Genomic DNA, 18,454 nt, shown 5'->3' with positions numbered 1-18,454 from the left:
CTCTCATATGTTATAAATACTGTGTAGAAATGGGATTATGGCAGGGGGTGGGCAACTGTGGCCCTCCAGCTGTTGGTGAACTACAAGTCCCATCATGCCTCTGCTTTTGGGAGTCATGCTTGTAACTGTCAGTTTTGCAATGCCTCATGGGACTTGTAGTTCTACAACATCTGGAGGGCCACAGTTGCCCACCCCTGGATTATGGAGAGTTTGGGCAAAGACGTGGGGGCGAGAGGGGAAGCAGTATGTGGAGTTGGCCCCCATGAACCTATTTGCTGTTTTGTAGCCCCAGAAGCAGGAGGTGTTCCCTGGCCGGGGAGTGCCTGGAGAGGTCCTAGCTGGGAGTAGTAATAGGGACAGGTTGAAGTATGCCAATCCTGGGGAAGGTACTGACAACCAGTGCCGGAATAATGACAACTTTCCTGCCATACCCTTCCTGAAGTAAGCCATTGAAAGCTTTCTGGACCCGTTTCTTCTTTCTTTGGCCTTTTCTGAATTGGTACCTACCTCAGCCGGGGAGAATGGAGGGTGAAGTGCGGTAATAATGTACTGAGCTGGTTATGTGGAAATGAATATTTTATCGCCCCCTCTGGGGGCGGGGCCCACACTAACATGAAAATAGGCAGGAGGCCTGTTAGTGGTACCCAAGGATGCAATGTTACATGATAAGTCTGGTTGAAAAAAGAGATACAAGTTGATCTTGTTCAACCAATAGAAAACCTCCATATACACAAAAAAAAACAGCAAAGCACGATCCAATTTGCTCCTGCAGGGGAAACATTCCTTCCTGACCCCCCGAGAGGCAATTGGATATTCCCTGGATCAACGTTCCCTATAAATGTTATATCCAGTTATATTCTGTGTATCCAAGAAAGGATCCAGGACTTTCCTACAGCAATCCACTGAGCTGGCCACAACCAACTCTGGAGGGAGTCTATTCCACATTCTCACAGCTCTTACTGTGAAGAAACCTTTCTGTGTTTGGAGATGACATTTCTTTTCCTCCAGACGTAAAGAACGCCCCCTTGTCCTCTGTGATGACCTCAGGGGGAATGACTCTCAGTGAGTAACAATGTACCAATGTTCTCTTGCTCCTGCCTACATAGTTGTTGGCAAATTCTGCTGATATGACAAAATCTGACTGTGACTGTGAAGAACCCCGCTGGCCGCTGTGAAGAACCATTTCCATGTGGCAGAGAAGGGTATCACCCTTCTGAACTCACCGTACACCACCACAGTGGCTGACGCGCTTCGTCTCTTAGCAACAATATTGGACGCCATACACGTGTAGTTCCCGGAGTCGGAGAGCCGCGCGTGTCGTATGATCAGGTTGTGATCTGCGCGGGTGTCGATGTTTTCATCCTGCAGGGAGTCGATCTGCTCTTCGTTCTTCAGCCACTCCACCTGAAATAGAGGAGGAAAGTGTTCAGGACATCTGGTGTGGAAAAACGCCATAAAGAAAGACACAACGCAATGCTACCGCCATCATCCTATTCCGGATTTACTGTCTTCTGGTCTTGTAACCGACTCTTGTAGGGAAATAACATGAAAGGGCCCCTGTGAGGGACCCATGTGTCATCTACTGGCCAAAACACGTATGTACTGTGCAGCCATTGACAGCCAGAGAGATATGAGCCAGGTCTATCTAACAGTAGGAGGGCACCCAGCACCCATCTGACCCACACCCAGTATTCATCCATCCATCTATTTCTTCATCCATCCATGTCTCCATCCATCAATCCATCCATGTCTCCATCCATGTCTACCATCCATCAATCCATCCATGTCTCCATCCTTCCATCCATTTTTTCATCCATCCATGTCTCCCATCCATGTCTCCCATCCATCCATGTCTTCATCCATCCATCCATGTCTCCATCCTTCCATCCATTTCTCCATTCATCTATACATCCCTGTCTCCATCCATCCATCCATCCATCCATCCATGTCTCCCATCCATCAATCAATCCATTCCTTCATCCATCCATTTTTCCATTCATCCATCCATCCATGTCTCCCATCCATCCATCCATGTCTCCCATCCGTCAATCAATCCATTCATCCATCCATCCCTGTCTCCATCCATACATGTCTTCGATCCATGTCTCCCATCCATCCATGTCTCCCATCCATCCATCCATGTCTCCCATCCGTCAATCAATCCATTCATCCATCCATCCCTGTCTCCATCCATCCATGTCTTCCATCCATGTCTCCCATCCATCCATGTCTCCCATCCATCCATGTCTCCCATCAATCAATCAATCAATCAATCAATCAATCAATCAATCCATTCCTTCATCCATCCATCCATTTCTCCATCCATCCATTTCTCCATGCATCCATCCATCCCTGTCTCCATCCATCCATGTCTCCATCCATGTCTCCCATCCCTCAATCAATCCATTCTTTCATCCATCCAGGTCTCCATCCATCCTTGTCCCCATCCATCCAGGTCTCCATCCATCCTTGATCCCATCCCTCCCTCCATCCATCCAGGTCTCCATTCATCCATCCATCCTTGTCCCCATCCATACATCCATGTCTCCATGCCTTACTTTGTTGAGAAATCCCATTTTACAGCCATCTTGAGTAAGGGCATGTTATTAATGTAGCATTTATTTCCTGTAGAATCCATCTACACTGGATGGTGTGCGTAGCTGAGAAAGCCCCTCCCCCCCATGAAGTCTCCTGGGAAGGATAGCATCATTTTGGCCTAGGCCAGAAACCAGGAAGACACTAAAGAAAATCTGAAAACACTGCTGTCAATCACAGCCAGTGAGGGGGGGGGGGGGGGGAGGGTCAGTCGTGCTCTGTGTGTCTTATGGACAGGCAGCTTGCTATGGGGGCACTCAGCTGACTTCATGCGCAGATCTCTCATTTAATTTTTTTCCCTATAAACAAAAAAAGAACAATTTTGAAGAAAAATATATATTTTTGAGTTTTTTCTATAAAACATGTCCAGTAAAAATTTTTAAAAAATCTAATTTCTTCATAAGTTTATGCCAAAATGTATTCTGCTCCGTGTCTTCGCTGAACAAAATCCCGATACGTGTAAATTAATTGGTTTACGTGAAAGTTATAGCGTTTACAAATGGCGGGATAGATACTGGAATCTTTCTTTTTTCTTATACTAGTAATGGCGTCAATCAGTGACTTATAGCGGGACAGCGGTGGGCATTCTGACACTGGGGGGGGGGGGGACTGACTTGGTGTCACTGACATCCCCAGTGACACCAATACAGTGATCAGTGCTAATAAAAAGCCCTGACACTGTACTAATGGCACTGGGCAGGAAGGGGTTAATGTGAGGGCCCATCAAAGGGTTACCTGTGTGCTGTGTTACTAGGGAGACATGCTGTGCAGAGAGATACAAAGCAGCATGTCCTTGCTGACAGGAGAGAGACCCGTATTGGTTACATACAGACCTCTCCCCTGTCAATTCTACACGGCTATTGCTGGAGAGGAATCATCCGGGACCCAGTGATTGACATCCGTAGCCACCAATGGCGGCGTGGGTGGGGTGGCACACTCACCCCCTACCCAGAGATGCAAATCACATATATATACGTGATTCTGCGCAGCCCTGCCACCCAGGGGCGTATCCACCGCGAGGCAAACAAGGCATTCGTCTAGGGTGGCATTTTTCAGGGGGGCAGCGCCGACCCCCCCCCCCCCCCCCCAGAAGAAGGGACACACGAGGCAGCTGGCAGGTGACCGACGAGCACCAGGTGAGGGCGGCACTGCATGAGCTCACTCACTGGCTGCTACAATCCAGGTCAGCACAGCGCTTGGTGTCAGAGAAGGTTTACTCCTGGGCTGAGCCGGGTGACAGCTGAGCGATCTGTAGCAGCAAAGAGAGGGGCCGGCTGGCTGCAGTTCTGACAGTTGCTGGGTGTCAGTGTTGTGTATGGAGGGGATGGAAGGAGTATGAGCAGAGAGAGGCAGACACGTCAGCAGGAGACAGCACAGCAAGGAGGAGGATGGAAGGATGGGATCTGCTGCTCCATTGTTATATACTGTTATAGTGAGCAGATCCATACAGCCTGGAGGACTACAAGTACCAGCTGCACTGGGGATCCTATCTGATCAGCCTAGACTTTCTCTCTTTTCCTCTCTCACTCCCTCTTTATCTTTCTCTCTCTCTTTATCTCTCTATCTTTCTCTCTCGCCCTCTTTATCTCTTTCTATCTCTTTCACTTGATCTCCTTCCCTCCTTTTTATCTCTCTATATCTCTTTTTCTCTCCATCCATCTTTCTCTCCCTCTTTTTCTCTCTTTATATCTCTTGCCCTCTATTTTCTATCTTTCTCTCTCTCTCCCTTTTTCTCTCCCTCCTTCTTTATCTCTCTCTTTATATCTCTCTCCCCCTATCTTTCTATGTCTCTCTCTTGATCTCTCTTCCTCTCCCTCCCTCTTTATCACTCACTCTTTATCTCTCTCTATCTTTCCTTCTTTTCTCCTCTTTCTCTCCTATCTCTCTTTTTCTCCCTCCCTCTTTATCTCTCTATTTCTATCTCTCCCACCCCCCTCCTTCTCTCCCTTTTCATCTCTCTCTCTCTTTATATCTCTTTCTCTCCCTCTTTATCTCTTTCACTCTCTTTATATCTCCCTACCTCTATCTTTCTATCTCTCTCTTGATCTCTTTCTCTTCCTCCCTCTTTAGCACTCACTCTTATCTCACTCTTTATCTTTTTCTTTCTTTCTCATCCTATCTCTTTTTCTCTCTCCCTCTTTATCTTTTGCTCTCTATTTATATCTCTCTCTTTCTCTCCCTCTCTCTTTATCTCTCTCCTTCTTTCTCTCTCTTTATACCTCTCTTCTCTCTCTCTTTATACCTCTCTTCTCTCTCTCTCGATATCTTTCTCTCTCTCTCTTTATCTCTCTCTATATCCCTCTTTCTCTCTCTCTCTTTATCTTTTTCTCTTTTCATATCTCTCTCCCTCTATCTATCTTTCTATTTCTCTCCCTCTATCTCTTTCTCCCTCTTTTTATTTCTCTCTCTCTATCTCTTTCTCTCCCTCCCTCTTTCTCTCTCTTTCTCTCCCTCTTCATCTCTCTTTCTCTATCCCTCTCTCTCTTTATATCTCTTTCACTCTTTTTATATCTCTCTCCCCCTATCTTTCTATCTCTGTCTCTTGATCTCTTTCTCTCCCACCCTTTTTATCACTCTTTATCTCTCTCTTTATCTTTCTCTCCCTCTTTATCTCTCTTTTTCTCCTTTTTTCTCTCCCTCTTTATATATTTTGCTCTCAATTTAGATGGGGGAGGCAGATGTTAGTGCCTAGGGCAGCACAAAACCAAAATACACCACTGCTGCCGCCCTGTAGCAGTAGTTCTACTATAGGGTGTTGGGAAAGCGGTTAAGGGATGCTCTTGCTCACTGTCAGTCCTGACTGGTCTTCTGCTTTCCTGATCCTGGATTCTGCAGGTACCTCTGCCCACACATTCCTGTCCCCGGCTTGATTCCTGACCATGCTTCTGCCTACGCTTCTGTACCTCGTTGCCTGCCTGCTACTGACTTCGGCTACCTCTGTGACCTCGCTCCTGCTTCTGACTTGGCTCCATACTACTTCTGAGTGTCTGCTTCGCCTGTCCTTCATAACCGCTCCAGTCCCCACCGTGTGTTCCTGCCTAAAGCTTGCTGAGGGCTTTGACAAGCCATACTTCCAGAACCTGCAGTGTATTCGGAGTGCCCCTTTAGCCTCGTCTGGTCAAGTGTGCATCACATCTGCTCCTGGCCTGATGTCCTGCCTGACTTCTCAAGCCTGCATCTCTGGCTGCCAGTTCTGCTATCAACACCTGCCGCCACTTGTGTTCCTCCCAGGGGCGGACTGACAACTCATGGGGCCCCCGGGCAATAGGGGATCATGGGGCCTCTGTGTCCTCGCCCACACTCAAACCACACCCAAAAAAGCCTATGAAAGGTACCAGGGGCATCTCATGGGGCCCCCTACTGACCCCGGGCAGTGCCTGAGTTCCCCAATGGTCAGTCCGCCCCTGGTTCCTCTTGTCCCTTGGCACCATCTGTACCACCTTCAGTGGGGCCTGAGCTGGAGATACAAGAGAGGCCGACCTCCTCAATGCAGTCTCCTGCCAGGCATGTGACAGTTTCTTGTATAATACCAACAAAAGGACAGTTTAATAAAAATGCTCTTGGAATAAAGAAGGAATTGGGAGACAGAGATAGGACACCGTGGTCCTGAAGTTGAATAAGGTTGATGTGCGATGACTACAATGTGGTCTAAATAGGACTTTAGAGGAGTCCATATGCTGGTCGGTCACATAATGTTCCACAACAAAAAATTTACAAAAGAAAAAAATCTTACATCTTCGTTTCTGTACATATAAAACCATGAAAGGAGAACCATTTGCAGCGCTCACCTCGCAGGGGCTGCTGGAAATAGAGGTTCTCCCTAAGTGGTACCAAGGCTGCCAGTCCCATGAGCACAGTTCTATGCACACCAATAATTCAGAGGATCACTCTAGGGGAGGTCTGTCTAGAATTCATTGATGAAGAATTTCAACAGGAAAAGGAGATTAGAGCCACAGGATACTCCAAAATGTTAATAGCAATAATGGGAGGACAAACATCTTTGTAAAAACACCCTTAAAGGAACAGCACATATTATAGTCCCAAATCACAATGTCCCCGGAGTGGTCTGCCACCCGGCATCCACAGATAGATGCTTAGTGAGGGAGATAAAAGATCCACCTCCAGACCAGGACTCAGGATGATGCCCTCCAGCAAAAGTCAATTAGCAATCTCCCCTAGGCCCTCAGCCCAGCTCCCACTGAGGCCCAGACCGCCATTTCTTGTCTCATTGTCTCAGTAGCTCTCTCCTAGGAGCTGCAACCCCCCCCCCCCCCCCCCAGGAGGCTGAAACTCTCCCTGGAGAGGAAAGAACACTCTGGAAAGGTCTCATAAGACATTCTCGTGAACAATTATCACCTCACCAGCCACCTTCTGGATGCTCCTTTCCAGGGATCGGCTGGAGCATTATAAATATTTATACTGGTCAGTTAACTCTCCTATATAAACATAAGAGGAAGTGTTTGAGGAAAAAAATACTATAAAGATTGTGGAATATACCGTATATTTTATGTTTCTCATTTTATGGCCTTATATGTACAGAAATAAAAATGCTATTTTTTTTTTAATTGTTTAACTGCCCAACATACAGTGTGGCCTTATAAGACCAGAGCAAGCAGCTCCGCCAAGACCCCAAATCTCGGCCAAAGTCTAAGTCACCTTCCCTTTCAGGAACATTTTATAACATCGCACCATTGTTTTATACAAAGAAACACAATGTAACTATATTATCTTTATAGATAGAACACAATGTAACTATGTTATATTTACAAACAGGACACAATGTAACTATGTTATCTTTATAAACAGAACACAATGTAACTATATTCTCTTTATAAATAGAACACAATGTAACTATATTATCTTTATAAACAGAACACAATGTAATTATATTCTCTTTATAAATAGAACACAATGTAATTATATTATCTTTATAAATAGAACACAACATAACTATATTATCTTTATAAATAGAACACAATGTAACTATATTATCTTTATAAATAGAACACAATGTAACTATACTATATTTATAGATAGAACACAATGTAACTATGCTATCTTTATAAATATAACACAATGTAACTACTGTATATTATCTTTATAAATAGAACACAATGTAACTACTGTATATTATCTTTATAAATAGAACACAATGTAACTATATTATCTTTATAAATAGAACACAATGTAACTATATTACCTTTATAGATAGAAGACAATGTAACTATACTATATTTATAGATAGAACACAATGTAACTATATTATCTTTATAAATAGAACACAATGTAACTATGCTATCTTTATAAATAGAACACAATGTAACTATATTATCTTTATCAATAGAACACAATGTAACTATATTACCTTTATAGATAGAAGACAATGTAACTATACTATATTTATAGATAGAACACAATGTAACTATATTATCTTTATAAACAGAACACAATGTAACTATATTATCTTTATAAATAGAACACAATGTAACTATATTATCTTTATAAATAGAACACAATGTAACTATATTATCTTTATAAACAGAATAAGTCCTGACTGCTCATGACTTCCAGTGTGGACAGACCATTCAGTGGACCTACTGACAGAAAATGATCGTCTATTTTCTCTCTTCAAATCTCACATTCCATTTATGACCCAGTCCTAAAAGTTAATGATTATGGCACACGGGGCACATGGATAGTCCACCCCGGGTCAGATATTGATTTATGGTTTTAATGACTGTGTGTAGGATATTGTTTTATAGCCCATTTTGCAGAAATGAGATGTAGCGCTCCACTTTTATAGCCATCATCACCGTTAACAGTTCTCACAACACTCTGACCTACTTTTCAAATCATCTAACAGCATCATGAAGGTGTGAAGATTCCTAGTGCCAGGGTCGACCCGAGATTTACTGTATGCTCAGTAATTCAAATGCCTAGTTACATAGTTGGCTCGGATTAATATAGTCATGTAAATCACATACACTTATTTTATTCAATGTTGTTAAAAATACTTTTGGGCAAGTTTTCTAAACCTTCAGCTAAACCAGACTTATCCAGAAACAAAACAAATATGTTTATAAGTATGTGCTCTATTACCCATATGGGGAAATGTCCAGCTTGACCCCAAAATGTCAGCTGGAGAAGTCTCTAAATCATCCTACTGTGGCGCTATCCCCGAAGGAGCTGCTGAAAATTAGACGGGTTCTCCCTATGTAATACAGTGGTTTCCATTTACACAAGCAACATCCCACTGCATTAAACAGTATAGGGGATGTCTTTCTGTTTTATTGCTGAAGAACTTTAACAGCAGAGAGCTGAGAGGGCATGGGATACTCCAAAACATTGAAGAGCAGGTGGCGGAGGACACGCTTGTCTTGGTAAAGGTAGCACAGTCTAGCTCTCACCATACAGTAGTCTTAGACCATGAGATAGGCCACAAAGTCTTGTAACTGGGGGACTAAAAGGTAACTTTGGGAGAGTTGAACTCTCTGAGCTGGTGGCCATAAGGTATCTCTGGGAGGGCTAAAGTCTCATAGCTGGGGACCATAAGGTAACTCCAGGAGGGCTAAAATCAAATAGCTGGGGACCATAAGGTAACTCCTGAAGGCTAAAGTCTCATAGCTGGGGGCCATAAGGTAACTCCAGGAGGGCTAAAGTCTCATAGCTGGAGACCATAAGGTAACCCCAGGATGGCTAAAGTCTCATAGCTGGGGACCATAAGGTAACTCCAGGAGGACTAAAGTCTCATAGCTGGGGACCATAAGGTAACTCCAGAATGGCTAAAGTCAAATAGCTGGGGACCATAAGGTAACCTTGGGAGGGCTAAAGTCTCATAACTGGGGACCATGAGGTAACTCCTGAAAGCTAAAGTCTCATAGCTGGGGACTATGAGGTAACTCCTGAAAGCTAAAGTATCATAGCTGGGGACTATGAGGTAACTCCAGGATGGCTAAAGTCAAATAGCTGGGGACCATGAGGTAACTCCTGAAAGCTAAAGTCTCATAGCTGGGGACCTTGAGGTAACTCCAGGATGGCTAAAGTCAAATAGCTGGGGACCATGAGGTAACTCCAGGAGGGCTAAAGTCTCATAGTTGGGGACCATGAGGCTACTTTGCGAGAGTTAAAGTCTCATTGCTGGGGACCATGAGGCTACTTCGCGAGACTTAAAGTCTCATAGTTGGGGACCATGAGGTAACTCCAGGAGAGTTAAAGTCTCATAGCTGGGGACCATGAGGTAACTCCAGGAGTGTTAAAGTCTCATAGTTTGGGACCATGAGGCTACTTCGCGAGACTTAAAGTCTCATAGTTGGGGACCATGAGGTAACTCCAGGAGAGTTAAAGTCTCATAGTTGGGGAACATGAGGTAACTCCGGGAGGGCTAAAGTCTCATAGTTGGGGGCCATGAGGAATGTCTCTGGTTACACTATTTCAGGAAGTCAGCCAGGTTCTCTGCTCACAAGTCCTAGAGCAGCCGTCTCCTCAGACTCGATCCCTTGGCAGAGAAATCCAGCTTTCAGTCCACAGGTGCTTCAGGGGCAAGCAGCCGCCTGAAGCTCACAGATCCATCCTTGATGGGGAAAAGACAATCTACCTCAAAGCTTCAGGCTATTTACCACCTCCCAGGCCACCTTCTGGGCACACCTTCCCAGGGATTGGCCATAGTAAATATTCAGGCCAGTCATTTGAATTTCACATCCTAATCTCTGGGAACTTCTCCTAGAGAGAGGAGACAATCAAACTCCCGACCTGTGAGACCCTGTGATGACCAAAGTAAATAATCACTGCTCCTCTGAGTACAGAGCAATCCAGAACTACATCCTATACTAGAAGGGTGTGACAATACTATAACGTATTTTCACAAATGTGCCATGAATATTTTATATTTTAGAAAAACACAGCTATATCTTTATCAATAAAGTGAACATTCTCTACTTCAAATCACAGCAGTAGGTGCAGCAATGTGACACCTTGACAAACGCTATAGAAAAAGAAATCAACATACAACTACTTCTTCACGTGTCTGTCTTCTTCTACTTTAAAAAGAAAAGGGACGCGTTTGATAAATGTAGGATTTCTCGAGAGTTTACAGATAGTAGAACTAACAGCATAATTCTGATGTACTCCGCTGTAACTCAGATGAACCCCTCTTAGATTTTAGCTATTTACAAAGTGGTCTAAATGCTAATTTCATAACATGTCCTCTGTGATTTAGGCCGAGTGAAGAGATAACCCATAATCCATTGAGGCAGCATGAGCTGTGGACTTGACAACGGATGGTGGAGGATTCATGAAGCAGAACCATAACTGACAGCTCTGCTGCCCACTACACTGCGCTGCTCCGCTGGGTCTCAGTGCTTCCTTTTTTTTTTTTTTGGTGGTGATGTCACTGTCCACGGTGGACTACAAAATTAAAATCGACAAGAACGGTTTCTATTCTCCGATGGTTCTTCTCTGTGATATCTATTGGGCTTACTGCAAAGGCAAGAATGTAAAGGAGGCCTACAATCACATTATGTCCGGTTACACTGACCGATCAACTAGATTAATCTGGACCCTTGGAAACAAAATGCCATAAAGTGATTGGCCTTGACCCAATGAGACAGGAAGCCCATCAGACCTAGTAGTAAAGGCATCCAGATAACTGACAGGTCTTATAATAAATTCAGTAGTAAGCAGGAGAAGAACCAACCTTCATGTCTCTATGATTCTCTTTCTTTGAATAGATGTAGCACCCTCCTAGTGTGGAGCAGACTGCCAGGTAAATGTGGTTTTAAGCAGTGGAGCCGGGGCAGATTGCTTAGGGCTGCTCATTGGTTCACAGGTGCTATTCTGTTACTTCCCCTTGTCTCCTAGAGGTGGGGAGTGGGTGCCCAGAAGGTGGAGGGAGAGCCCCTAAGTAGTATAAGGCCTAAATAGCAGGGTAATGTGTTCCTGGGTCAAGTTCTGCAGGAGGAGACTCCCCCTGTGCAGGTGTTCTGGGGTAAAAGTCCGGTTGGAAGCCGGCCTGAAGACAGCAAAGTCCCATCTAGGCTTAGTTGAAGGACCTATTTGCAAGTCCTGGTCCACGGATTCAGCTGGGTCCTGAGAAAGCTCATGGTAGAGAGTGGGGAGGAAGTTGTGGGAGAGAGCTCAAGCTGTCCGGTGTGAGTCTACATCTCCCTCACTAGGAAGAGCCTGGAGGATATCGGCAAGAGGCAACCGAAGATCCTGCGTCTAAGTGATTAGATGTCCCCAGTGCTGCAAAGTGTGACAGTGTGTAAGGGAGAATGTCACCAGCACACCGAGGATCACCAATACGGGTCCAAAAGTTTTAATGAATGATCACATAGTTACAGCAAGGCGACGTTTCGGAGTCTCGCAGGACCCCTTCATCAGGCATGTAACACAGGAACATGTGCATTTGGATTGTACACTTGGAGTGTGTAGCTTTAAGCTCTGGAAGGAGTACAGACCACAGTCAGCCTAGAGATCAAGCAGAACATTTCTTTTGTTCAAACGCAGCCAACACTTTGTACAGTGCAGCCAGAATTTGAAGAGTTTGCAGTTTCGGGGTATCCCATGCTCCCTACCCCTATCCAGGTTCCTCATTTCCCAATAAAACCCTAAAAAGAACCCCTATACTGTTTTCTGAGCCAGTGAAGGAATGAAGAAAATGCTGTGTGCCTGGCTGTGTGTGCTAGGACCAAATTCACCAGCGACTCTTTAGGGGATGCGCTACATGGGGATGAAATCAGTGCTGTGACATTTGCCTTGAATACGGATGAGCTTGGACACAAACCCAGACTATTCAAGGTTGGAGAACCAACAAATAAACTGACTTGAACCCCAGCTTCTGGAATAGCAGGTGACTTCATTGAGTAAATACGGTCCCTCCACACACATTCCAACATTCCTTTTAGGGGACAGAATATGGCAATGAGGGCCTTGTCATTTCTAAATGGGAAAAAGGTGCCCAGAGGAAGGAGGAGGGTTTGATGGCTCCCCAACCTGCAAGGTACCTTCTCAATGTTGAAGCCATTTGGCCCGGTATGGTTCCGAGGGAAAAACACTCTCCCCACCCTCCCTTTCCTGGATAAGGGTCTGCTATGACAATTGGGGGGGGCAGGGGCGGACTGACCATTTGGAAACTTGGGCACTGCCCGAGGGCCCGGGGTCAGTAGGGGGCCCCATGAGATGCCCCTGGTACCTTTTTCATAGGCTTTTTTGAGTTTGGGCAAGGACACAGGGGACCCATGATCCCCAATTGTCCGGGGGCCCCGTGAGTCGTCAGTCCGCCCCTGGGGGGGGAACTTCAATCAAAAGGACAACTGAAACAAACATGGAGAAAATGGAGTGGGATTCCCCCTAATATTCTTACTAGGATCTGATCCAAGTGTGCAATGGGAGGGCAGTAATGGGAGGATTCATTATTTCTTCTAAAATTTTGTTCCGTTAATTTGTTCTAAATTTGTTATTATTGTAATTCGGAAATTAATTTGAATCTCCAAATAAGTAAACTTTTGTCCGAATTTCGATTTGGAATGAAGCGATCCGCACATGTCTAGTTAATCTGTACATTACATTCTCCTGACCCCTGCACTCTGGAAGCTGTACTATACATCACATTCTACTAACTGCTGTGCCGTCTACCCTTCCTTGGCATTCTCCTCATTCATTTTAGTTCACGATTACTACTGGGGGGGGGGGGGGGAGTTAACCGACTAGCCGGAGGTGTCAGATGTTACTGCCTTGTCTTATGGATACTGAGGAACAACGAGCCATTCCTGTACCTGGCTCTACCATCTCCTGGCACCCATTGTGAACCTACAAAGATGTACGGGGAGTTCCCCAACACATGAAAGATTGCATACACATGCATCCTGGTATCTTATGAATATGCATGTATGTCTGTCAGCAGAACGTTCCGGGAAAACAATAACTTCTCAGCTAAATAAACAAAATTAATTAATTCAATAAATAACGAACAGCTTGATCGTCAACCGTTGGAACCGCGCGGTCTCCCCGGTATTTCACGTGCGCCACAACACTGTAAGGACTTGTTTCTTCTCCCCGAAGTCTTGCCACATTTTTAAATGATACCTTGTGGATGCAAAATATCATTTCACACTTTCCCGAGCAATTACGTGAATAAAAGTGGAAGAATGAACATGTAAACGGCGTTTTATCTATAGGCTGCTCCAAAGCCGAAGGCATGTCAAAGCAATAAAAGGGGCAATTGAACCGTTCAACAAGTTTTTGGAGGCAACCGGAGCACACCCATGCGGTGACACCCCTCTCAATTCGGTGCCCCAGGCACAATCCCCCCCTGCCCCTCCCCCTAGTTTCAGCCCTGCACAGTAAACACAGTTTACTATGCTTCGGTCATGAACAGACACAGGAGCAATCAGTACTGATCACTCACTGTGTTCATTCAGAAAAGGAAGGGGCCAGTAAAACACATATTTACCAACCCCTTCCCCTGCTCTGTATCCTGAAATGATTCGGGGGGCAGCAGAAGGAAGTGGGACATGGCTAGTAGGAGCAGCATGGGCGACCATTACTAGAGCCTATTGGCTGTATTTTTCTGCTGTAGCCGCTGTATGTCGGTGGAAGGGAGATGAGAAGATGGTTTCAGCTGCTGTAGGAGGAAAATACAGCCAATCAGTTCTAGTGAATGATGCCCTTGCTGCTTCTCCTGTCCAGATTCAACTTCCTTCTTCTATGCCCCCCCCCCCACCGGAATTGCAGAGCGATGGAAGGGGTTGGTAAATATGTTCTTTTACTGGCCCCTTCCTTTTTTGAATGAACACAGTGAGTGATTGTTACTGATTGTTCCTTTGTCCGATCATAACTGAAGCATAGTAAACTTTGTGACAGGGAGCCCACATGGGCCCCCTTAAGCATGGTGATGGTGGTGCCCCTCTCAATGTAGTGCCCGGAAGTACATGCAACCCCACAGTTTTAGCCAGGTGTATGGTCAACTGAAGCTTGACACCAATCTCTCCCCCCCCCCCCCCACAGGTTCTTACTTTTCTCTTCCAGATGTCTTTCCCCTGGAGCATGGGGATGTTGGTGCCCCTCTCAATGTAGTGCCCGGGGGTACATGCAATCCCTGCCCCTTCTCAGTTTTAGCCTGGTGTATGGTCAACTTAAGCTGGGGAACAGAGCACGGGAAAGGGGTTGATAAATGTGGTCTTTACTGGACCCTTCCTTTCCTGAATGAACACAGTGAGTGATCCATACTGATTGCTCTTGTGTCCGTTCATAACTGATGCATAGTAAACTGTGTGACAGGGAGCCAACATGGGCACCCTGGAGCATGGGGATGGTGGTGCCCCTCTCAATATAGTGCCCAGAGGTACATGTAACCCCTGCCCCTTCCCAGTTTTAGCCTGGTGTAGTGTATGGTCAACTTAAGCTTGATACAAATCCCCCCCTCCACCAAATTGTTTTAGGATACAGAGCGGGGTAAGGGGTTGGTAAATGTGCCCTTTACTGGCCCCTTCCTTTCCTGAATGAACAGAGTGAGTGATCCATACTGATTGCTCTTGTGTTCATTCATAACTGAAGCATAGTAAACTGTGTGACATGGAGCCCACACAGGCCCCCTGGGGCATGGGGACGGTGGTGCCCCTCTCAATGTGGTGCACAGGCCACATGCAGCCCCTTCCCCTTCCCAGTTTTAGCCTGGTGTATGGTCAACTTATGCTTGACACCAATCCCCCCCCCCCCCCCCAGGTTCTTACTTTCTCTTCCAGCTGACTTTCTGCCAAAATCTTCTTCTCTGCTGGCACAGTAACACCCATAGACTTTGATTTAGACGTGCTCCAAGCATCTCTATTGTAGGAGCACCATCCAAGTCTACTGGGAGAGTCAAGCTGACGCAGGAGATGATTTAATTTCTAGCCAAGAAAGTAGAAAAATATGTCTTTTATAAATACGCTGTTGTAAAAAAAAGAGAGAGAGAGAGAGAAGTGCCAGTAGGTTTTATGTGCCCCCAGAGGAGGCGCTCAGGAACAGCCACATGGAGACAACTCGAGGTTCCTGCGCTGAATTCCTGCTCATTGCTTTCTCTCTTCTGTTACGTAGCAGAACTCCAGGATGCACTTAGTTGGAGTTCTTCTTTAACATTTGATTATAAATCCATGTTATCGCTCTCTTCTTTTTTCCTTTTGCATAATTTGTGCAATACTTTGTTATTCCAGCAGAAGTAGGGAAAGAAGAAGAAGGGGTTACAGGAAGTAGTGAGAAGACTCCCAACACTCTATAGCTTACATAAGGTGCATATAATTCACTGGTGAACCGTTCGATCAACGATCGTCCGGCACACACTGCGCAGACATCATGCTGCCACCAATGACACATTCTGCATTTAATTTTCACCATATGATAATGATGTAACCCGGCTGATAGCAAAGAAGAACATCCCATGCCCTTGTACCTGCCAATGACAACGCTAGTTCCTAAGAAGGCAATCCCACTATTCCTTAGCAGCTGATCTTGCCTTTCCTTTGGAGCTGATCCCACTCTTGTAGATGCTGATCTCACTATTCCTTCGTATCTGACCCCACTATTCCCTGTCTGCAACTCCCACTATTCCTTAGCAGCTGACCCCACTATTCCTTAGCAGCTGACCCCACTATTCCTTAGCAGCTGACCCCACTATTCCTTAGCAGCTGACCCCACTATTCCTTAGCAGCTGACCCCACTATTCCTTAGCAGCTGACCCCACTATTCCTTAGTATCTGACCCCACTATTCCTTGTCTGCAGCTCCCACTCTTCTTTAGGAGCTGATCCCACTATTTCGTAGGTGCTGATCCCACCATTCCACAGAAATGATCCCACTATTCTATAGCAGCTGATCCCATTATTCCTTGTGTTCTGATCCCACGATTCTTGTCTGCAGATCCCACTATTCTCTAGGTGCTAATCCCACTATTCATTGGGTGCTCTTCTTGTGTTCTGATCCCACTTTTCCCTAGGAGATGATCCCACTATTCCTTGGATACTCCTCCTCTGTTCTGATCCCACTATTCCTTAGGTGCTCCTCCTGTGTGCTGACTCCCCTATCCCTTGGGTACTTTTCTTGTGTGCTGATCACCTTAATGCTTGGGTACTCCTCCTGTGTGCTGCCCCCCCAATTCTTTGGGTACTTCTCTTGTGTGCTGACACTCCCTATTCCTTGGTTCTACCTCCTCTGTGCTTGGGTACTCCTCTAGTGTTGCTGACCCCCTCTATTCCTTGGTTCCGCCTTCTCTGTGCTATTCCTTGGGTACTCCTCCTCTGTCCTGATCCCCTATTCCTTGGGTACTCCTCTAGTGTTGCTAACCCCCCCTATTCCTTGGTTCCGCCTCCTCTGTGCTATTCCTTGGGTACTCCTCCTCTGTGCCGATCCCCCTATTTCTTGGGTACTCCTCCTCTGCGCTGATCCCCTATTCCTTGGGTACTCCTCCTCTGTGCTGATTCCCTATTCCTTGGGTACTCCTCCTCTGTGCTGATCCCCCTATTCCTTGGGTACTCCTCTGTGCTGATCCCCCTATTCCTTGGGTACTCTCCCTTTGTGCTGATCCCCCTATTCCGTGGGTACTCTTGTGTGCTGATCCCCTTATTCCATAGAACCTGATCCCCCTATTCCTTAAGTGCTCCTCTTGTGTGCTGATCCCCCTATTTCTTAGAACCTGATCCCCCTGTTCCTTAGGTGCGCCTCTTGTGTGCTGATCCCCCAGTTCCTTGGATACTCCTCTTGTGCGCTGATCCCCCTATTCCCTAGAACCTGATCCCCCTATTCCTTGGGTACTCCTCTTGTGTGCTGATCCCCCTGTTCCTTGAGTACTCCTCTTGTGTGCTGATCCCCCTGTTCCTTGGGTACTCCTCTTGTGCGCTGATCCCCCTATTCCCTACAACCTGATCCCCCTATTCCTTGGGTACTCCTCTTGTGTGCTGATCCCCCTGTTCCTTGAGTACTCCTCTTGTGTGCTGATCCCCCTGTTCCTTAGAACCTGATCCCCCTATTCTTTAGGTGCTCCTCTTGTGCGCTGATCCCCCAGTTCCTTGGGTGCGCCTCTCGTGTGCTGATCCCCTTATTCCTTAGAACCTGATCCCTATATTCCTTAGGTGCTCCTCTTGTGTGCTTACCCCCCTGTTCCTTGGATACTCCTCTTGTGTGCTGATCCCCTTATTCCTTGGGTACTCCTCCTCTGTGCTGATGCCCGTATTCCCTAGAACCTGATCCCCCTATTATTTAGGTGCTCCTCTTGTGTGCTGATCCCCCTGTTCCTTGGAACCTGATCCCTCTGTTCCTTAGGTGCTCCTCTTGTGTGGAGGTTCCTCTAATCCTAGGTGCTGATCATCGCAGCAAATCTAATGCCATCAATGTGCAATAATCCTGACCACCCCCTATAGAAGAATCCAGGGAATATTTTCATACCGCATCTCTGCATTTTCCTGCAATAGTTTTTTTTTTTTTTAATAAAGTGTCCTGGTGTCTTCCATCAGCAGTAAGTGCTCATTATATCTCGTTCCATTGCTATATCTGCAATGCCCATATAAATTAATTATAAGGCATTGACCCTTTCAGCGCTGGGAGATGAAGAGCTTTTATACATCGCCGTAAATGGATGAGTCACATCTCTTTCTTTCTCATTTAAAAGCTTCGCAACTTGGCTATAATGTTTGATTTGTGACAGCTTAATATTAGCTTAATATTCTGCAGGCATAAAGCTAATGTCCCGCGATTCACTCTGTCGCATAGAGATAAAGAGCGAAGACTCCGAAATGAATGGGAAGAGTTTAAAGAAAGGGGTCATCACACACACAGGACCAGACATTAACACTTCCCATACTGGAAACACCAAAGTCACCCCTGTCATAGAGGTC

General features: G+C 45.8%; 1 protein-coding gene across 1 annotated transcript in view; it reads right to left on the bottom strand.

The window, feature by feature from the left end:
- Positions 1–18,454, bottom strand: part of LOC149440414 (netrin receptor UNC5D-like) — a gene marked incomplete at its 5' end in the record, with an annotated part of 288,486 nt that overhangs the window by 34,656 nt on the left and 235,376 nt on the right. The window contains one exon of the mRNA XM_089658665.1: positions 1,224–1,404. Within this exon, the coding sequence (XP_089514791.1) occupies positions 1,224–1,404 (181 nt within the window). The remainder of the gene's footprint in view (positions 1–1,223; positions 1,405–18,454) is intronic.

The sequence above is a fragment of the Staurois parvus genome, unplaced genomic scaffold (assembly GCF_062004578.1).
Source record: "Staurois parvus isolate SC_StPar_1 unplaced genomic scaffold, SC_StPar_1.0 ptg001088l, whole genome shotgun sequence".
NCBI classification, from domain to species: Eukaryota; Metazoa; Chordata; class Amphibia; order Anura; family Ranidae; genus Staurois; species Staurois parvus.
The sequence above is the reverse complement of the archived record's forward strand: the minus strand, read 5'-3'. Positions and strand labels throughout refer to the sequence as shown.